The 23,048-nt window shown below is 38.4% G+C and overlaps 2 protein-coding genes across 5 annotated transcripts in view; one reads left to right on the forward strand and one right to left on the reverse strand.

Annotated features, from left to right (window-relative positions):
• Positions 1–12,999, reverse strand: part of ERCC8 (ERCC excision repair 8, CSA ubiquitin ligase complex subunit) — a 68,742-nt gene extending 55,743 nt beyond the window's left edge. The window contains exon 1 of one of the 2 annotated variants that reach the window (XM_022596964.3): positions 12,855–12,999. In XM_022596964.3, coding sequence (XP_022452672.1) covers positions 12,855–12,931 — 77 coding nt within the window. In that variant the 5' untranslated portion in view covers positions 12,932–12,999. The other variant, XM_089908884.1, reaches the window with a different exon arrangement.
• A 50-nt stretch (positions 13,000–13,049) lies between these two features.
• NDUFAF2 (NADH:ubiquinone oxidoreductase complex assembly factor 2) overlaps positions 13,050–23,048 on the forward strand; it is a 184,886-nt gene continuing 174,887 nt past the window's right edge. The window contains exon 1 of one of the 3 annotated variants that reach the window (XM_089908887.1): positions 13,050–13,318. In XM_089908887.1, coding sequence (XP_089765013.1) covers positions 13,192–13,318 — 127 coding nt within the window. In that variant the 5' untranslated portion in view covers positions 13,050–13,191. The remainder of the gene's footprint in view (positions 13,319–23,048) is intronic. The other 2 variants (XM_089908889.1, XM_089908888.1) reach the window with 2 other exon arrangements.

The following is a 23,048-nucleotide window of genomic DNA, read 5'->3' on the forward strand; positions in this document are numbered from 1 at the left end:
ATCTCTAAATTCATTATTGATCAAAATAATGTTAATTTAAATAAGATTTTCCCCCAGTTTTACTGAGAAATAAATGAATACATATCATTGTATAAGTTTAAGGTATACAGCATGATGGCTTAATTTACTTATATTGTGAAATGATTACTACAATGGGTTCAGCTAACATCTATCACCTCAAATAGATACAACAAAAAGAAAAAAAATTTTTCTCCTTGTGATGAGAATTCTTAGGATTTACTAACAACTTTCCTATATATCATACATCAGTGTTAACTATAGTCAATATGTTGTACATTACATCCCTAGTACTTATTTATCTTATAACTGGAATTTTGTACATTTTGACCACTTTCCTCCAACTCCTCCTGCTCCCACCCCCTCCCTCTGGTAACCACAAGTCTGATCTCTTTTTCTATGAGTGTTTTCTTTTAAGAGTCCACATATTTAAGTGAAATCAGATAGTATTTGTCTTTCTCTGTCAGACTTATTTCCTTTAGCATAATGCCTTCAAGGTCCACCCATGTAGTTGCAAATGGTAGGATATCTTCACTTTTTGTAGCTAAATAATATTCATTCCATTGTAAATATATACCACAACTTCTTTATCCATTCATTCATATGTGAACATTTAGGTTTCCTTGTCATGGCTATTGTAAATAATGCTGCTATGAACACGGAGGTGCAGATATCTTTGTGAGTTATCGTTTTCATTTCCTTTGGATATATTCCCAGAAATGAAACTGCTAGATCATGTAGTAGTTCTATTTTTAATTTTTTGAGGATCCTCCATTCTGGTTTTCCACAGTGGCTGTACTAATTTACAAATCCCACCAACAGTGCACAAGGGTTTCATATTCTCCACATCCACTCCAGCATTTGTTATCTCTTGCCTTTTTGATAATAGACATTCTAACAGGTGTGAGGTGTTGTCTCACTGTTTTTGCACTTCCCTGATGACTAGTGATGCTGAACATCTTTTCATGTACCTGTCGGCCATTTGTATATCTTCTTTGGAAAAATGTCTATTCAGGTTCTTTGCCCAGTTTTCAATTTTTTTTTTCTTTTTTTGATATTGAGTTGTATGAGTTCTTCATATGTTTTGGATATTAACCCCTTATTAGATAAATGGTTTGAAAATATTTTTTCCCATTCTGTAGGTTGTCTTTTCACTGTGTTGATGGTTTCTTTTGCTGTACAGAAGCTTTTTAGTTTGATGTAGTCTCACTTGTTTCTTTGTTTCTGATTTTTTTTGGTAAGAGTGCTTATTCCATGTTATATCACACTGTAGTTGGTAGGTATGCAGTAACCAAAACCCATCCTATATTGGAAAAAAAGCTATTGAAATGGACAAAAGTTTCACATCATGGCGCTGGTGTTTATCCTACCGTTCACAGTTTGCTTTCCTTTGGCCTAAGATCCACCCCTCCCCACTCCTCCCCACCTTTGGAGTTCTTGTTTATTTTTGGTTTTGTTGCTTCTTCTTTAAGTGTCATATCCAAAAAATCATTACCAAGGCCATGTCAAAGAGCTTTATTCCTATGTTTTCTTCTAGGATTTTCATGGCTTCAGGACTTACATTTAAGTCTTTAATCCATTTCAAGTTAATTTTTGTGAGGGGTATAAAATAGGGGTCAAGTTTCATAAAATGAGAAGTTTTAACCTATCAAATTATCATAGTTTTCTTTTAAAAAATAACAATGCACAGTTCTAGGAAAGGTACACACTGATATTTTTATGCAGTGACAGTACTATTAATTCCCATAAACATTTTGGAAATCATTTTAACAGTAGCAAGTGTCTGATTTAAAGATATACAAGTTCCTCTTTTTCTCTTGGAAGACAGTTTAGCCTTAGGTTCAAATATCCAGTCTAACACTTACTACTTGTCTAACCCTGATCAATAATAAAAACAGCTAATATTAATTAAGAGCCTACTATTTGCTGACATTGTAATCACTTTATTAAGTGTAATAAATGGTAATCCTAAGTAGTAACTTTCCCAGTGGTAGATTACATTATTAAACACTTTGCCTGATTATAAAACTAAGACAGGGCTTCCCTGGTGGCTCAGTGGTTGAGAGTCCGCCTGCCGAAGCAGGGGACACGGGTTTGTGTCCCAGTCCGGGAAGATCCCACATGCCGCGGAGCGGCTAGGCCCATGAGCCATGGCCGTTGAGCCTGTGCGTCTGGAGCCTGTGCTCCGCAACGGGAGAGGCCACAACAGTGAGAGGCCCACATACCGCAAAAAAACAAAAACAAAAACAAAAACAAAAAAAACTAAGACATAAGTAATTTGCCCCAAATCACATAATTGGTTGAACTACATCTGAACTCTGACATTTTTTTCTCCAGACCATTATGCTCTTCTACCATTTCTAAACTTCAATATTTCACCAGAAAATAATATTTCACATTTTCTCCACTGAAATGCCTATTTCCTCTTAAAATATTTTTCCATCTGATGACTTTTCAAATTATAACAGTAATATTTGCGTCTTATAACAAGTAAAATAGTATCATAAAGACATGTACAAAGAGAATCATCCCTTCCTTGAGCTCCCTCTCCTAACAGTGAAAACATGGTCTCCATTATCATTAATATATTTATTTGATCAATCCCCCTGTATGTAACCAATCTCCCAACTCCACTACTACCCCGTCCTCCAACAAGGATGCTGCTGACCAGGCTTAGGCTTTGATCTCTGCTTCTCTCAGCACCCTGATCAGCTGAACTTGCCTGTCTCCACCTCTGGACTACCTCCTCAACCTGCTCAGCCAGTGAAATCTCACTTTCGGCCAACCTAATCCCTGCCTTATAGGTAGCCTACCTCTACCCAACCTAAATACTTTAGGTCTGAATTGTTTGGGAACCAGAAGGAGGGGTTAAGATGAAGGGAAAGGGGGAGGGTACTACAATAGGGAAACAGGGGTGGGGTTTGTGTGGAAGGAGGCAAGGTGTGCAAAAAATAGTTAAAATGGCAGGCCTGACACTGCTATCTTTAGAAAGGGCTGCTTGCAAGACTGGCCCTTACCTGCCTTCTGGGATTTCAGGAGGGTTCCCATCATTTCTGGATAAGAATGGCTCACTGTACCCAAACTAATATTTGGAGCAAACAATGGACATTATGAATACCTACATTCCTTCTGGGAGTCTGGAATTTTGGTACATGCTAAGCAGAAAGTGCCTATGTGGCCAGTTCTCAATTAAAAACTCCAGGCACTGAGTCTCTAATGAGCTTCCCTGATAGACAGCTTCACCTAAGCTGTCACAATTCATTGCTAAAGAAATGAAGCTTATCTGTGTGACTCCACTGAGAGCTTGTGCCTGGTTTCCTTCACAAGTCACCCATGTGCCTTTCCCTCCACTGATTTTACCTTGTATACTTCTGCTGTAATAAATCATAGCCATGAGTAATTTGGTACAACCGTATGCTGCATACTGAGTCCTTCCAGAGAATCCTCAAACCTGGGGGTGGTCTTGGGGACACCCCCCACACAAAAGCATAGAAGTAGAAGGAAGAGGGGTAGGGAGAATATGGGAGAAAAGAGGGAGGGGAGAAAGTGAAGGAGAGAGGGTGAAGGGGAAAGGAGTGAAAGAGAAGAGATATGGGAGAAGGCAGAGGAAACTGAGGTAAGCAGGGTAAGGAAAAGAGCGAGTCCTTTTAACTTTTTGTTTTAACGTGTTAAGATGGCTTAAAAAATTTATTATATCCTTTCATCTTCTTCAATGATGAAATACTTTCATTTTTATTTTTTTAGGCTATGACATTTAAAAAAATACATTTATTTATCTTCTTTATTTTATCTTTGGCTGTGTTGGGTCTTCGTTGCTATGTGCGGGCTTTCTCTAGTTGTGGCGAGCGGGGGCTACTCTTCGTTGTGGTGTGCGGGCTTCTCATTGCGGTGGCTTCTCCTGTTGTGGAGCACAGGCTCTAGGCATGTGGGCTTCAGTAGTTGTGGCATGCAGGCTCAGGACTTGTGGCTTGCGGGCTCTAGAGTGCAGGCTCAGTTGTGGCACACGGGCTTAGTTGCTCCATGGCATGTGGGATCTTCCCGGACCAGGGCTCGAACCCGTGTCCCCTGCCTTGGTAGGCAGATTCTTAACCACTGTGCCACCAGGGAAGCCCTGTAATTGCTAATTCTTTAAACATTGAATTAGAGGTGATGGTGATGTTCTCATTAATTAATTTACTTCCAATTTCTTTAGCTTATGATCAAAGAATATGACCTGTAAAGATGGCTACCTTTTTGAATTTGTTAAAGTTTTCTTAGTAGCCAAGTACATAAAAATTTTGGTAAATGTACCACTGACATATAAAAAACATGGACATTCTCTAAGAGATGTAAAGTTATATATGTCTATTAAATTTGGTGTGTTGTTTATCCATTTCCCCCATATGTATGTATTCTCTCTCTACTATATCAGGACCATTCTGGAAAAGAAACTAGTGTCAAATTTTCTTTACATTTTGCTTTATATATTTAACTGTTTGAATACATGTTTTATTACACCAATTCATCAATTGTGCTTCAAATAATATCGTCTATTACAATGTTTGGTGCTTTTAACCAAAAATCTCACCTTAACTAATATTAACAGTGACTTCTGCATTTTGTTGACAATTGTCTACTATCTTTTTATCCTCTACTTTAACTTTTAATATTTAAGAATTTTGTAAACTAGTTAAAAATATTTTAAATTGAGGTATTTCTGAGCAACAGCTTTTAGCTATATTTTATTTAAAAATTAATCTGATAATCTGTGCTTCTTAATGGGAGGAATCAGCCTGTTCACCTTTGGTATGACATCTGATATACTTGATATTATTTATTGTTTACTTAATGTCATAGTTCCATCTTTAACTTTTCATTTTGCTAGTTCAATGAAGTTGCTGTTCATTCCCCTTTGCTAATTTTGAAGCGTGTCTAAAAAGATCTTCATCAGCCATGTTATATATTTCCAGCTTGTTTATTATTATATATTTAGATTTAACCATACACATACTACAAGGTTCACTGCTCTTCTCTGTTTCCTCTCCTCTTCATCATTTATGTACCCTGGGGCCTTGTTCAAATACATTCATTCATCAATTAATGTTGTTCCTTGGGTATTTTTTCTTGAAGGGGAAAGGGGTGAAATATTTCTAGGAATTTTAGCATATGCACAATATTGAACAGATTGGCTAAATTTGGATTCCTGACTTGCAGTCCTTTTTTCTTGTTAGTAGATATCATTCCAGTCTCTAGAACTGCTAAGATGTCTAATGTCAACCTTTTTTCTTTTATGAATAAATTGTTTACCACTGGAAGCTTTTAATAATTTTTTTCTCCATTCCTAGATATATTTACTAGGGTATTTTTAATTTTATGTCTTTTTCATCAATTCTATTGCACTTCAGTGAACCTTTTTAGTCTGTCAATCTAGTCTCTGCTTGTTTGTTTTGTTCTCCCTCTGGAATTATTATTGCCTCTGGGGTCTTCTGGGTCTACTCTCCAAATCTCTTATTGTTTCTCTCATACTTTTTATACTTGCTTTGTGATTTGACATATTTCTTTCGTTTGATCATCCACTTCATTAGTCAATACTCAAAAGTAGCCACTCCAGTTTGAGGTAAGATAACTAGCACACTTTACCCATCTCCCTAGAAATACAACTATAAAATGTGAACAAAATGCATGGAATACCTATTTGAGGACTCCAAAAAGTAAATAGCAGCAACTGGACTGGGGGAAACACCAAATCCAACATACCACCAAAACAATGGCCAGTTTATTATTTTTTTCTCCTCTGCTACTTCCTGGCTGGAAACCTGGAAGTGAGCACTGTGGCACAGACAGAGAAAGTTCCAGGAGTAAAAAAGGGAACTCCAATACTCAAGGATATGCAGAAATCACCCATCTATATTTTTCTCTCTTTTCTCCATTCTCTTGTGGCCCAGCCCCTAGGCAATCTGATAGCAGCACTGGCAATGGCCGGAAACAGTGACCTGAGGGAGTCAAAACTCTTGGGGAAGGAATCTGTTTTCTCTGTTCATCAGAGCTCTGATCCCAAGAGAGTGGGTCCAATCACCATTGCTTTCTTCCTCTGTCTTCTCACTTACAGGCCCAGAACTGGGCCCAAACACATTAGTGTATGGTAAACAGGGTAACTGAGCCCAATGTTTCCAGCAGGAGTACCAAAAGGGAGAGTCCCAGTGATGAGAGGTACCAGAAAGATCACTGAGAGAAAGAAGCTCAGGAAGGCAACCTCATAAAGTTATTTATGAACTCCAGGACTCATCACTGAGCAGAGCATGCATGGAGCTAACCTTAAGTAGCATACAAAAGATTCTGAAAATAAACTAACAGAGTACCACTCAGGTAACAGACTGCTGAGTGGCACACATTGGGGGCAGATTTGAAATGGCTTTGAAAACTGAATTGACATTAGAACCATGGCAAACATAAGGAGGTAAGAACTTTCAGCCTGAACCTAACTTCGCCAATTGCTTCTTAAAACAAAAATATCAACATTCTTCATAGGACTGAAAAAAGACCCAGAGTTTCATGACATTACAAAATGTCCAGGATACAATGCAAAATTACTCTGCATATGAAAAACCATGGACATTTCAACTTGTATGGGAAAAGACAACCAGACAGACACCAAAGCTGAGGTGACACAGATGTTGGAATTATCTGACAAAGACTTCAAGGTAGCCATTAAAATATGCTTGAGCAAGCAACTGTGAACATAATTGAAACAAATGTTAAAAAAGGAAAGTTTCAGCAAAGAAATAGAAGATATAATTAAGAACCAAATGGAAATTTTAGAACTGAAAAATGTTAAATTATTTTTCATCAAAAATCTAATTTTCATTAAAAACTATTTTTCTGATAGACTAAATTGCAGATTAGAGATGACAGAGGAAAAAGTCAGTGAACCTAAACACAGATCAATTGAAATTACACAATTTAACAACATAGGGTAAAAAGACACACACAAAAAAAAAAGTAGAAAGAAAAGAAAAGAACACAGCCTCAGGGACCTCAGTAACAATTATAAAAGGCCAAATGTCATCAGAGTCCCAGAAAGAAAGAAGAAAGTGGTATGTAAAAAATATTGGACAGAAATAATGGCTGAAAACATCCAAAGTTTGTGGAAAGATATAAATCTGCAAGTTCAAGAAGCAGAATAGACTCTATGATAAACCCAAAGACGTCCATGCTCAGACACATTATAATCAAACTGCTGAAAACTAAAAACAAAGAAAATTTCAAAGCAACCAGAGAGAATGACAAATTACCTATAGAGAAACAAATGATTGAACTAACTGCAGATTCCTTTTCCGAAACCATAGAGCCATCCAGCCTTGTTCTAAAAGAATTTCTAAACAAAGTTCTTCAGACAGAAGTGAAGTGATATAGGAAGGAAACTTGGGATATCAGAAATGAAAAGAGAACACCAGAAAAGATACATATCTAGGTAAATAGGCTATTCTTCCCTTTAAAATATGTTTGATGGTTGAAAACAAAAATTGTGACACTGTCCAATGGAGTTTACAATGTATGTAAATCTAATATATAAGACAACAACACGTATGGTGGAAGGTAACGGGTGATAAAGTTTCAATATACCAAATGAAGGAGTAAAATATTGATTCTAAGTAGAAAATGAAGTTAAGTAGGTGTTTTACAATTCCTAGAGCAATAACTAAAAAATACTATACAAAGAGATACAGTCAAAATCACAATAGATATTAAAGCAGAATATTAAATAATGTTCAAATAACCCAAAAGAAAGCAGGAACGGGTAAATAAAAATGTGAAGCAATCAGTACTTCCATTCACTGCTGATAGGAATGTAAGTTTTTAGAAAAACTGTCAGTTTCTTAAAAAGTGAAACATATACCTAGTCATTCCACTGCCAGGTATTCACCCAAGAGAAATAAAAGCATATGCCCATACAAAGACTCGTGCATGAATCTTTAGAGCAACTTTATATGTACTAGTCCCAAAACAACTCAAATGCCCATCAACAAATGAATGGATAACGAGTTATGGTATATCCACAAAATGGAAAACTCCTCAGCAATAAAAAAGAATGGATACATGCAAGAGGATGGAGAAATTTCAAAATAATTATTCTGAGTGAAAGAACGCTAAGAAAAAATAATTTCATTTATAAAAAATTCTGAAATATACAAACTAATCAATAGTGACAGAAAGCAGATCGGTAGTTTCCTGGAGTAGAAAGAATGTGAAACAGGGAAAGAAGGGAGAAAGGGATTATAGAGTCTTGATGAAATTTTGGGGCTTATGGATGATTGTTATCTTGATTATGGTGATGGTATCAAAAGTGTATATATATGTCAAAACTCATCAAATTGTATACTCTAATGTGCAGTTTAGTGTATATCATTGTACCTCAGTAGAGTTATAAAATAAAAAAGGAGGGTATGAATTATAAACATTGCATTTTAGTGTTCATGTCTTTGCCTGTAGTCAACGACAAGGAAGAAACTAGGGCAAATGACAGTAGACATCTTCTCTGAATAAAATAGGACTGTATGTTTGTTTAGTTAAGCTAAAATATCATTAAAGAGGGGAATCTTTAAAAAAAACTACCTTAAACAGTTTAACTTAAATATACAAGTAGTCCTTATTTTGCATTGTCTGATACACACGAATTTCAGTTACCATGATTTAGTTAATACCAGACCACGACAACATGGTTCAAATCTCAGTTACCATGGTATATTAACTGTGAGTAAAAAGCGCAGTGTTCAATACTTGCTTTTCAGTCCACAAGATACTATGAAAATAACATGTACATTAAAATTAGTGAGCACTTTGCATGACTTCTTTCAAAGTCTGCAGATGATCACTGTGCATTTGTTATTCAGTTCACACACAGCATTTAGTTTTGTTACCTCTGTGCCCCTGAGATAAACCCACAAGGAATTCCACAAAAATGGATAACTGAATGGGGGAATTGGCAAACATAATTAAAGTGCACAAAAGCAACACAAAGTGATGATACTGGAAGTGAAACTCAAATTGAATGTAAATGGAATTACAAAAGAAATAGCTCACTGCGGGAATGTTGACATTGCTGCCATTTTAGAAACTCTAGATATGCAGACTGAAGAGATCAATGAGGGTGAACTTATCGACATAAATGAGGTAAAGTGTTTGCGATGAAAAGGCTGAATATGTCCCAGAAGAAGTGATGCTGGCAGAAATCTTCACATTAAAAGAACTCTCAAGGACTTCCCTGGTGGTCCAGTGGTCAAGACTCTGCACTCCCAATGCAGGGGGCACAGGTTCGAACCCTGGTCGGGGAACTAAGATCCTGCATGCCGCACCACATGGCAATAAATAAATACATAAATAAATAAAGAGAACTCTCAGAGATATTTCAAGCCATTGAGAATGTAAAGGATAAAATGTTGGAATCTGACACAAATTTAGAAAGGCGTGTGATAATTAGCCAAGGTAAAGAAAAGATGCTCAACTTGTAAGTTGTACAATGAGAAGACAAGCACTGCTCAAACTACTCTTGACAAGTTTTTTTTTTTTAAACGAAGAAATATACTTTGGTTCTCATCATTTCTAATATTTTACGTTACACAGATAACTGATAGTGACTTCTAGTGCTTCAAAAAATTTTTTTAAAGGTCACAGAACAATTTGAATTTTCCTCACTAATTATTAAGATAACTTTGCATAGGTTTTAGCTTACACTATCAGTTTTATGGATGTGCACTACTATGCAAAGCAAAGACTGTCTGAATATTAGCTAATTTTTTGAAGAAGAATGAAATGTGCTGAACAGAGGGCCATAACATCTTTCTTCCATAAACCATACACATATTATATATAGTCTATGATTTTCAGGGATTGTTAAAATTTGTTTTTTATTTATTAATTTATATATTTTAGTTGGGTGAAAATTTAAGACATATACAAAGCAACTGAATATGGAATCTAAGACATATGCAAAGCAATTGAATGTGGAGTCTTTCTTAAGCAATGGTTCTCATTTCTAGCTATACATTACAATCAGCTAGGGCGCTTTAAAAAATTCCAGTGTCCTAGACCAATTAGACTAGAATATATGGGGTTGGAACGATAGCATGAGGATTTTTTCCAAATACCCTATGTTATTTTAAATATTCTGGCAAAGTTGAAAAAGACTGTTTCATCTTTTTACACTTTCCCCAAATCTTTCATAATAACTGTCTCAATCATATCTCATTTTGTTTTAAGCCATTTGTTTCCACTATTTCAAAAGTGGTCCATTTAGTTTTATAAGAATAGCAACTTTTGTATTCATACTTCATCAGCTCCCACTAAAATGACATCATCAGAATAATAAATAAAACTAGCATTAATAGGGTTAGGGAGAAATAATGACTTTTGATAAGCACACAAAGCAATTGGTGGGAGAGATGTGCATGGGATTACTAGAGTACAGGTTTGTAACCAGAAATGTTAAGTATGCTCGGGGAATCAATGCTTTGCAGAGGAAATGAAATCTATTTAAAGATGGATTAATCTGGCAATTTGGTTAGGAAACCTTCACTGTTTTGAATTATTTCTTCTAATGAAGTAAGAGGCTTAGGTCACAGAATTTTGACTGTGCTAAAGAGCTATACTTAGCTGCTTCCTCAGACCAAGGACTTTTTGGAATTAAAAGACAACAAGAAACCAAATTTTTCAGACACTCAGTGGTGCACACGATTTACATTATTACTGATATGATAAGACCTCTGGTCATATGAGGGAAAAAAGAATAATGCTGCTTCTTTTCAAAAAAGTACCGCTACTGTCACTGAAATTAAAGATAATGGACAACGTCACTCATTTTCCAAACTTTACTTCGCTGATCATTAGGGAAGAATTGCAGAACTACTTGATGGAAACAAGCCACATAGTCAAAGCAGACTGACAAATTTAAGCAGACTGACAAATTGTGATACATACAAATTTTGCTTGATTTCTTGCAGTTACTGGAATAAAAAACTCTGGATATGCCTGTATGCTTTTGTTAGAGTGGATGACCTAGCTGAAAAGGAATTACTGTCAACTGTGCACTAACGGGGGTTGGAGGACAGTAGGAGATGCAACCCCAATCATGCTTAAAACTAACCAAAACATGGTAAAAAAATTAATACTCTCTTATTTAGTTAAAACTGTATGTACTATCTAGAAACATATTTACCCATTCTAAAAGCATAATACTAAAATGTAAGGATAATACACCTTAGAACACAAAACATCATACAAATTGTGCCAAACCCTCTTCTAGGCAATGGGAATACAGGGTTTTAGAAGACAATATACCAGTAAAAAAATAAATATATAATACAATTTCAGTGGCAATAAATTGAATGAAGAAAATAGAGCAGAATAATGGGATGGAGAACCATTGAGAGCAAAGGAGGGATTCGGGGGCAGCAACTGACACATTTGATGGCTCCCTCTTCAAACAGTCTTCCCTCAGCATCCATGATACCTCACCACCCTAATTTGCCTTCAATCCCTCTGGTTACTCCTTTTCAGTTCTTCTGCAGTCTCATCTTCTGCCTAACTTTAAGTGTTGGTATTTTTCAGGTTTGTAATCACTGAACTGCTTCTCTCTTCTTACTCCACAAATAGTGCCTGGGTGATCTTATGTCCTCCTCACTTCACGTATCATTTTGCATTAAACAATCTAAATTTCTACTGAGCATCAAACATATACTATATGCAACTGTGTCCTGCACTCTCCAAGTGAAATCTCCACACGTTCCTTGAAAGCAATATGGGAAAAGTCAATATGAACAAAATTAAAGTAAAACTTGCTCCCTCTTTGGGGAGAGATGTTACCATCATTCACCCTGATATACAAGGCACATAGCTGGGAATCATTGCAGACTTTTCCTTTTTCATCATTCATTATATCCAATTAATCTCCATGGCTGGTTGATTCTATTTCTTAGATTTTTTTCAAATATCTTCACCCTCTTGGCCCCAACTGCCACGTCCCTGGCTCGGGCTTCCATCAACTCTCTCCTTGCAACAGTTACCTAACTTGGCTCCCAATCCTGCTCTCAACTTCAATCCATTCTCTAAGCAGATGACAAAATGCAACAGTTGTCACCTTATTCTCATCTTCTTGCCACTTAACCAAGCATACAAGGCTCTTCCCCATCTAGCCTCCCCTACTTCTCCAGCTTCATCTCTTGTCAATGGCCCTCTCTCCACAATTCTCTGCTCTAGTCATGCTAAACTTTGTTCAATTCCTGGCCTATGCTCCGCCTTTAACATATTGCTTGTCACATAGTAACAGCTCACTAAATACGTTGACTAAATGAAAGAACGAATTCTTGGAAGACAGTTATTCCTTGGGAACCGGGGCGAAGGAATAAAGTAAAATGAAAATATCCTCATTTAGATTTATAGCGCCCTCACTCGAGCCCGCGTGCGCACCCACCTGCCTACAGGTATATAAAACGTATCCTATTTTCTCGAGCCACAGAACAGAAGAGAGAGTAAAGCCCAGTTGTGGTGGAGAAAAGTGGTAATGAGGCGGCCAAGTGTGAGGCAAAGCTAACACAGCCATTGGCCCAGATTTTTTTTTTTTTTTTTTGGTGGTACGCGGGCCTCTCACTGCTGTGGCCTCTCCCGTTGCGGAGCACAGGCTCCGGACGCGCGGCCATGGCTCACGAGCCTAGCCGCTCCGCGGCATGTGGGATCTTCCCGGACCGAGGCACGAACCCGTGTCCCCTGCATCGGCAAGCGGACTCTTAACCACTGCGCCACCAGGGAAGCCCCATTGGCCCAGATTTTAACCGGAATATTAGATAAAATAAGGTTTTCTTTACCTCCGTGTGGACTCCGCTCTCCGAAGGCGAACAGGGTCGTCCAAACCCGCTTGTCGTGCCAACAAAAACCCTAGCATCCCGTTCCTTCACACCGGCTGGCGAACTGGACGGCGCCATGACAGAACACTGAGGCTGGGGTGTAGAGCGGAGTCTCCCATTGGTCAAGCATGATGCCACCGGGCCAATGGAGAGCGTCGTTACTTGAGGGTGTACGGAAGGAGGTGGGTGGGACTCCTCTGAGCAGGTGGGCTGGGTCAGCTGCCTGGGCTTTCTCGCTTTGGTCTCAGGGAACCTCGGCAGGTCACGGCACGACCCGCGCTGGAGCCGGTGGGAAGGCATGGGTTGGTCTCAGAATTTGTTCCGTGTCTTGTGGAGAGCGCTGTCAAAGGAAGTGAAGGAGCAAGTGGGCACAGACCGGTTCGGGAACAAATACTACTATATCCCAGAGTACAAGAACTGGAGAGGTGAGATGAGAACTAGGGCAGCGGTTGGGGGGTCGAAAAACGATGTGCGGCACTTGTAATCACCAGAGTAGACAACCCGAGTTCGTTCTCCCCACAACCCTCTCTACTCTGGCCGCTGGCTTTCAGACGGACTGTCGGTGAACGGCCCGGCGGGTGCCCGCCGTCCCTGCGCCGCAGCGCCCGTGTCCTGAGCCCGGCCGCGGCCACGCTAGCGTTGTATCTCCCATCGCCGAGAGCCCAGCCAGCGGAGGACCGCCCCCTCTGCCCCCCTCAGTGTGGGTCCTTGAGGTCGGGCGACGTAGACGGGGACGAGTCCACGGACGTCTTTTACCAAAGGTTCCCGGGAGGGGTAGGGAAGTGCCTTTCCTCCTCCCGTGACCCTCTTGCGACCAGGCTGGCGCGGGGTAATTGAAGAGGTGTATTTTGAGCGCCTCCGCTCTCCTCTTTCGTGGTGTTGACCTTTTTCAGTGGCTCCGGCGTTGGCCCCAGGCGTCACCTTCCTCAAGGCCAAATCTGTCAGAAGTAGGGCCATGCACGCTGACTGTATGGAAAAGAGATCCCCGCAAGGCTCCACGTTACCTTTCCCATGAGTTTACACTCCCAAGACCCTGTTGCGCTGACTTGAAGATACAGAGCGCTAACCGTGTTTCTGTGCAGGAATCTTGCGAAGTCTTGATATTTGGGGAGGTAGGGGCCGTTGCTGGTCTTTGAGATCACACCACGTGGCAGTCGTGGTAAACTCTTCTGTGTTGTTCCAGCGCCGCGATGCAAAAGATCTCAGGCTTTGGGGTCAGAAAGGCATGGGTTAGAATCTCAACTTTGAGATCTAATAACTGAGGGATCACAGACAAAGTATTTGTCCTCCGCAGGTCTCAGTATCCTCACTTGAAAGTTAGAGATAATAATAATAGCAATAATATTGAGAAACACTAAGACCTTTCAAAGTTGTGTTCCATTCATTTCCCGTAACTCTTGACAGAGGGCATTTCTTCTTCTTCGTAGAGCATATGTAAAGGGTATTCCTTGATTTATTACTCAAAATTGTTTTGCCTAGCCCTTTTCTGTAACTTATTTTAATATCTTAGACTTGTTTCCCTAATAAGCATTTAAACTCTATCAGGGCAGGAAATAAGTCTTAAAAGTCCACAAAGAACCTGGAATGGTGGTGAAGTGTTTCTTGACAGAGGAAGCAGAGGGAAAAATGTTTCTTTTCCATAAGTTGTCAGGTAACGTTAAAAAATATGAAAAACATCAGATTGACCTTTTTAAATTGAAGTATAATTTACATACAGTAACGTTCATCCTTTTTGGTGTATGGTTTTATGATTTTTGACAAATGCATACTCTCATGTATCACCACAATCAAGATATAGAACAGTTCCATCACCCCCAAAAGTCCCTCCTACCCCTTAGTATTTCATTCCCTCACCCTGCCCTTGACAACCACTGATCTGTTTTACATTCCTACAGTTTTGCCTTTTCCAGAACATCATGTATAATAAATGGAGCTATATTGAATACAAGATGCAGTCTTCTGAGTCTAGTTTATTTCACATGGCATAATGTAGTTGAGATTTATCCATGTATCAGTAGTTCCTTTTTGTTACTAAGTAGTATTCCCTTCCATTATATGGGTTTACCACAGTTTATTTATCTGTTCAGCAGCTGAAGGACATTTAGGTTGTTTCTACTGTTTTTGGTGATTGTGCGAAAAGTCTCTATAAACGTTCACATATAGGATTTTGTGTGAACATAATTTCTCTAGGGTGAACAGCTAGGAGTGGAATTGCTGAGTTGTGGGTAAATGTATATATAACTAACTTTATAAGAAACTGCCAAACTGTTTTCCAAACTGGTTGTACAATTTTTCTTTCCTGCCAGCAACACATGAAAGTTCTAGTTTCACATTCTCACCAGCACTTGGTTTTGTCAGTTTTTTTGTTTTTATTTTTATTTTAGCCATTCTAATAGGTAGATAGTGTTATCTCATGGTTTTAATTTTCATTTTCCTAATGACTGAGGATGTTGAGAATCTTCATGTGCTTATTTGCCATCCATGGATCTTTGGTGAAGTATCTGTTCAAATCTTTTGACCATTAAAAAAAAATTGGGGGCTTCCCTGGTGGCGCAGTGGTTGAGTGTCCGCCTGCCGATGCAGGGGACGCGGGTTCGTGCCCCGGTCCGGGAGGATCCCGCATGCCGCAGAGCGGCTGGGCCCGTGAGCCATGGCCGCTGAGCCTGCGCGTCTGGAGCCTGTGCTCCGCAATGGGAGAGGCCACAGCAGTGAGAGGCCCATGTACCGGGGGAAAAAAAAAAAAAAAAATTTGTATTAATTTCATTTCATTGAAAATACAGTATCATTAAAGAAAGACTTAAATTAACAAAATCATGTGTATTCTAAAATGGTATAATTTGTGAGTCACAGGTAATGTTTATCTTATAATTTTATTATTATAATACCAAGTTGTTTTCCAAAGTGCTTATGCCAATTTATGCTTCAATTAGCTTGATATTTTGAATCCATGTACTCTTGATTGTGAGAAAATCAGGCTTTTACCAATGATGTAGTAGAATCAATGTATGCTGCTGTCTAATGTCTCTGTGTGTCTCAGTTCTTAGATAATTGAGGGCTGTGGTACAGATGTGTTATACAGTCTATAAGTACCATTACACATTTCATAAGCCCTCTACTATAAAGCAAGGGAAAATATTTTTAGTTTGTTTTCAAGCAAGTTTTCAAAAAATAAGTCATCTAACTTTTCTATTTCCTTGATATGAAAGGTGGCTCTTTAGAGGTCTCCTTGAGTTTTCTTTGAGTTGCATAATTGAACACCATCAATGAAGAGTGTTTAAGAACCCTTTAGAGGAAATTAATTTTTCTTTTAATTCAGTTAATTACTGTGGTGCCAGTCATCAAAGAACTACTATATTTTCCACATAGGGTTTTATTTAATAAGAGAAAATCTTTTGTTATGTAATTCAAAATAAGTCTTGAGTATTGTCTAGTCAGCTGAATTTAAGTTTAGAACTGTGGAAATTTTAACTTTTTTTAAAAAAGCATATTGGCATTTCAGGATAAAAAGATTATGAGTATAGCATGTACTTGGCATTTTTAATAGCAAAGTGTTGATTGACATCTTTTTATTGAAAGTTTGCTTGCTCTATAGTAGATTATTTAGTAGAAGATTCCTCAAACTTGATCTAGAAAATTCCTTAGTTATTGCACCCTTCTTATTTGTAATTTCCCTGAGTTTTTATCCATATGATTCCATTTATCTCATGTTTCAAAAGGTAATTCTCTTCCTTTCTAAGATAAATTCTTGTATACTTGATTCTGACTGGAACCTCTTTGAACCTTGTTTCATTATTTTCACCTCCTTTTGCACATTTATTAAACATCTACACCCCTAAAACTAACAAATTTGTTAACTGAAGAACTATTTTGAGTTGTTATTTGCTAATTGACATTGTGAATGTCCAGATTTTGGGGGTGGGGTGAATATTATGCATAATATGCAAAAACACCTGTTTGGAGTATTGTGTTTGGTTCTGGACACCACAGTTTAGGAGAGATGCTTGAAAATCTAGTGTCCAGACAGGGATAGTTATGATGATAAAATTTTCTGGAAATTATATACGTGAGTATTATTAGCTGTGAGTCTTGAGGAGGTTTACCCTTTGAAGAGAAGATTTACGAGGAACTTCAAGTATATGAAAAATCTTGGTGTAGAAAAGGATTAGGCTTGGGACTTACCTGGTGGCCCAGAGGTTAAGAATCTGCTTTCCAATTCAGGGGATGCAGGTTCAATCCCTGGTTGGCAAACTAAGATCCCACATGCCACAGGACAACTAAACCCGTGCACTGCAACTACTGAGCCCCTGCGCCACAACTAGAGAGCCCAAGTGCCGCAACTACAGAGCCCACACACCGCAACTAGAGAGAAGCCTGCACACCACGATGAAAGATTCAGCATGCCGCAACTAAGACCCGACACAGCCAAATTTTAAAAAAGATAAAAGGAAAGGATTAGGCTCATCTGTATAGCCTTTTAACTCAGAACTTAGATCAGAGGGTAAATGTTTACCTTTTTATAAGAAGCAACTTTCAGACTGTTAGGGCTGTGCTAGAAAAAGAAGAGAGTGCCTTATGTTTGATTGTAGCTGGGAGAATTTAGGGAGATAAGTAGCTGGAAACATTTGATCAGCACCTTGAAAGATAAATACGATTTCACAAAGAGTGGTAGAAAAGTATTTCTGGTTGGCACCTGGAAGGGATAGGAAATACCACAGAGATTAGAAGGTAGTCCCATGTGGGTAGACTTCAGAGTAGAAGAACAATAGAAGCTGTTCTAGTGAGGGGATAGACAAGGTCAGATTATAAAAGGCCTTGTATAGGTTTGAAATTTATGCTTCATTCTGTAGGTGGTAGGTAGCCATTGAAAGCTTTTCAACAGAGAAAAGTTTGTGTCATAATTAGAGCTATTAGAGAAATGACTCTGGAAGCCCTGGGAAAGATGAGCTAGAGGGGAAAGGGAGGGAACTAAAATTCTGTTAGGTGGGAGCATCGCTAGGTTTACCGTGATCCTGGATAGAGATCTATTTGGACTGAAGTGATGGAAAGAAAAGTTTGATTTGACAAAACTTTTGGACTTGGTAATGAATTGGACTGTTAGAAGGGGAAAGAAAAGAGGAGAGGCCAAAGTTGATTTTATTGTTTTAATTCTGGAGAACTGGTGGATGGTAGTGTACCGATTCATGCAAATAGAGGCTATAAGGGACTAATGCAAATGGAGAAGCAGGGCTTAGGCTTGGCTTGGTGGAAGAGTAAATAGAATTTGTTGCTTATAACAGGGCAACTGTATAATCAGGCAATTGTATACTCAGATCTGCAGTTCCAAAGATGTCAGTGATTAAAATACAAATTTGGAAGCCATCTTAATAGAGGTGATCACTAAAACTGTAGGGATAGTTGGATTCAAGCAGGGAAAGAATAATAATAACATGATATTAAGAGACAGGTATTTGGGGGCTTCCCTGGTGGTGCAGTGGTTGAGAGTCCACCTGCCGATGCAGGGGACACGGGTTCGTACCCCAGTCTGGGAAGATCCCACATGCTGTGGAGCGGCTGGGCCTGTGAGCCCTGGCTGTTGAGCCTGTGCGTCCGGAGCCTGTGCTTCGCAACGGGAGAGGCCACAACAGTGAGAGGCCCGCGTACTGCAAAAAAAAAAAAAAAAAAAAGAGACAAGTATTTGGGAACCCTGTCATTTCAGTGGCTTCCTGTTACCTGAGAATAAATCCGAACTACCTGGCTGGCATTCATGACCTTTGAGTCCATCTTGAATGTGATACTTGTTTTTAGTCTAATCTTTAGATCAATGGTTTTATAACAAGCCTAGATATTTATGCTATTAGGAGAGCTCAAACCTGAAAGCTTACATGATTTCCTATCAGGGAGTTGAATCAGATAGTATTTAATTTTCAGCATTCAAAAAATAGCGTTAAAATTAATTGAATGTAGTTATTTAAGAGTTGCATCTAGTCTGTAACGTTGATGTTCCAAAAATGGAATCGGTTGGGGGCAAGGCAGGGATATCAGTGGACCGTAGGTAACAGCGATGCTTTCTTTTAGAATTCAGGACAAATATTTCATCAAACATGGTAGATTTATTTTTGGAACACATTTTAAAAAATTGTATAACCTTCATTAAGGCTATTTGTATTGAATTGTTTACACTAGGCTACTGCCAGTGATTTTCAAACTGTTCACAGTTTAATAATTATAAAATAAACCTATTCAAGTTCCAGCGTTTTATTAGAAAATCTTACATGCTAAAAGATTTTTTTCATTTTATGCTCAGTTTTTAAATGAGGCATTATTTGTACATTTATAGAAATTGTGAGCAAAGAAAAATCTGTGCTAAGATTTTAGTGAAAGCATTATTGCCAAATTATATTTTCTGTACTTTCTATATTTATATGAGTGTGTTTAGATTCACATATATCTAGATTATCAGTGTGTCAGACACGTTGTTTATAATAATATTTCCTGAATTTTACATTTCATGCTTTTTGGTTAAAAGAAAAAAAAAAGATGGCCTTTGAACATGGCGTTTCCAAACACTCTTGGGAAGCCAAATCAGAAAAGGTATAAACCGCACTTTAAAGGTGATCATTTAATATTGAGGTCTGTCAATCTAAGATTGAATTTTGTTTAAAATTGCAGGTTATTTTATATCATTTCTATGTGCTTCCTTTTTTAAAAAATTAGTTGGATTTTATCTTTTTTCTAACCTGACAATCATTTGTTTTATTTATTTATCCGTTTATCTTTAACTATTGAATTATGAAATATTTCAAACATAAAAAATAGAATGAAAAACCGCCACGTACCCATCACTCACTTTAAACAGTTATCAACTCATGGTTAAATTTTATTTTCTCCACACCCTGCCACCCAACTCTCCTCTTATTTTGAAGCAAATTCCAAACATCATGTCTATTTACCTGTAAACATTTTCAGTATATATCCCTTGAACACAGACTCCTTTTTTTAAATATAACAATAACACCATCATCACATATAGAAATCAAAAATTCCTTAATATCATCAAATATTCTGTCCATATTCCCTTGATTGTCCTATAAAATGCTCTTATTTATTGGTTGATTTGTCTACTTAGTTTTGCAGTCGGTATAAATTGACCTCCAAACAAAATCTTTACATCATGATCACTAATATGGTTTTTTTTGTTTTTAATTTATTTAGTTATTTTTGGCTGCATTGGGACTTTGTTGCTGGGTGCCAGCGTCCTCTAGTTGCGGTGAGTGGGGGCTACTCTTCATTGCAGCGCGCGGGCTTCTCATTGCAGTGGCTTCTCTTGTTGCGGAGCATGGGCTCTAGGCGTGTCGGCCTCAGTAGTTGTGGCGCGTGGGCTTCAGTAGTTGTGACTCGCAGGCTCTAGAGCACAGGCTCAGTAGTTGTGGCACATGGGTTCAGTAGTTGTGGCTCGTGGGCTGTAGAGCGCAGGCTTGGTAGTTGTGGCGCACAGGCTTAGTTGCTCTGCGACATGTGGGATCTTCCCGGACCAGGGCTCAAACCCATGTCCCCTGCATTGGCAGGCGGATTCTTAACCACTGCGCCACCAGGGAAGTCCACTAATATGTTTTTTAAGTCTCTTGTAGTTTATAGGTTTCCTCTTTATGTTGTTTTTGCTCTATCTCTCTCACACACACACCCCTGCTTTTTTGGGAGTGGGTGTTAACAAAAAGTTACTTTTTTTTTTTTTAATGGCATTAATCCATTCATGTTTGTTGTAAGAAGTGGTATATTTCATCTTTGGTCATCTTATTTTTTATGCTTTGTTATTTATGTCTTCTTATCCCTACCTTTTTAGATGTCTTTTGTAGTATAGCCCTCATTTTACTTGAACTTGGCTGTACTAAGTGAGACCTGAGTGAATGCTACAGGCCTGTGGCTTCCTATAGGGTTCTGGTAGAATTTCTCTGGGAGAACTGTACTCAGAACTCAGGATGTCTTCACTTTCATCCCCTGCAAGTGGGAATCTTAAGAATGTCAGTATCAGGTCAGAGTTGTAGTTGCCTATGAGAAATAGGGAAGGGGCTCATTGGGATACTTAGCACATACTATTGTTTGGAGCCTTTTAAAAAAGACCTTATTTTGTGACGTCTTACAAGCTCTTCACATCAGTGATAACTAGGCCTTCCTGTTAGGAGCACTGATGGCATTCCCAAATTCCTTTGACTTGACCCTTACCATTTATTTGCCCCTTGCTCTCATACTTGCTGCTCTAAGATTGGGGTTTTCTCAGTACTTCTTTTTGGAAAAACCCATAGAAATTCTTTCCAGTGTGTCCTGTTATGTCTGTGCTGATTTACAGACCAGTCAGCATTGTTGGTTTTGCCTTCCATTCATCTTGTACCATTCACTAGTTTTCTCATGTGACAAATATTTATTCAGCACTGCTTTATGCAGAACATATCTGTTTTATGTATTTCAAGTCTATTGGCTTCAGTTTCTCACCTTTTGATGTTTAACTGTATCACTTGTCCAGTTTAGCTGCATCCTATATTCTTTAATAAAGTCAATAGGATTGGGGAAGATAAATGAGGTAAACATAAATCAATGGCAATTTTAAACTGAAGTGTACATATTTAATTTGTAACACAAATTAGCAACACATTTTTTCCTCCATTTTGTTCTCAATTCACGATAGCCTCCAGTCTTTTTAGCAGTACTTCCATTAATGATAGCTGTCATTCATCGAGTGTTAACTGATTAGTTCATGTCTTTACAGCAGCCATATAACTAAGGATTATTATCCTTATCTTAAACATGAGGTGTTTGTTTCATTTTGAATACATAAATGAACTTTATGTGTATGTGCCTGGGTACAGAGTAGGTACTCAAAAAATAGCTGTTCAATGAACTGAGATATTTATGGACCCAGAATTATAAAAGCAAAAACAAAGCAAGATTTTTTTAAAATGTAGGAAATGATGTAGTTTTACAAAATCTTAGAACAGTGATTAAGGCATATTTTTCTTTTTATTTATTATAAATGGGCCAAATTATTCTTCAGGGATTGAAATATTCTCATTAGAAATAAGACTGTCTTTTCCATAACTTTTCTAGTGTGGTTCCAGTTTGAACTTAGCTTAGTTGCGGGCATCAAACTTCTGTTAAAATACCGAGTCATGGGCTTCCCTGGTGGCACAGTGGTTAAGAATCCGCCTGCCAATGCAGGGGACACGGGTTCAAGCCCTGGTCCTGGAAGATCCCACATGCTGCGGAGCAACTAAGCCTGTGCGCCACAACTACTGAGCCTGCGCTCTAGAGCCTGCGTGCCTAGAGCCTGTACTCCGCAACAAGAGAAGCCACTGCAATGAGAGGCCTGTGCACTGCAACAAGGAGTAGCCCCCACTCGCTGCAACTAGAGAAAGCCCTCACACAGCAACGAAGACCCAACACAGCCAAAAATAAATAAGTAAAATAAATAAGTTTATTAAAAAAAATACTCCAAAAGATACCCAGTCATATTTTTTTCCTTTCAGGATGAATGAATCATCATCTGATAATTCAAAACCTGTATCATCCAACTGTTAACATGTGATTATAGAGCTGCATTGTTTTATGTTTTTTTTAACATCTTTATTGGAGTATAATTGCTTTACAATGGTGTGTTAGTTTCTGCCTTATAACAAAGTGAATCAGCTATACATATACATATATCCCCATATCTTCTCCCTCTTGCATCTCCCTCCCACCCTCCCTAACCCACCCTTCTAGATGGTCACAACGGACCGAGCTGATCTCACTGTGCTATGCTACTGCTTCCCACTAGCTATCTGTTTTACATTTAGTAGTATATATAAGTCCATGCCACTCTCTCACATCATCCCAGCTTACCCTTCTGCCTCCCCATGTCCTCAAGTCCATTCTCTACGTCTTTATCTTTATTCCTGTCCTGCCCCTAGGTTCATCAGAGCCATCCCTCCCTTTAGATGCCATATATATGTGTTAGCATACGGTATTTGTTTTTCTCTTTCTGACTTACTTCACTCTGTATGACAGACTCTAGGTCCATCCACCTCACTACAAATAATTCAGTTTCGGTTCTTTTTATGGCTGAGTAATATTCCATTGTATATATGTGCCACATCTTTATCCATTCATCTGTCGATGGACATTTAGGTTGCTTCGTGTTCCATC

The sequence above is a fragment of the Delphinapterus leucas genome, chromosome 3 (assembly GCF_059928025.1).
Source record: "Delphinapterus leucas isolate spDelLeu-1000000601 "Yukka" chromosome 3, BTC_Dleu_Yukka2, whole genome shotgun sequence".
NCBI lineage: Eukaryota > Metazoa > Chordata > Mammalia > Artiodactyla > Monodontidae > Delphinapterus > Delphinapterus leucas.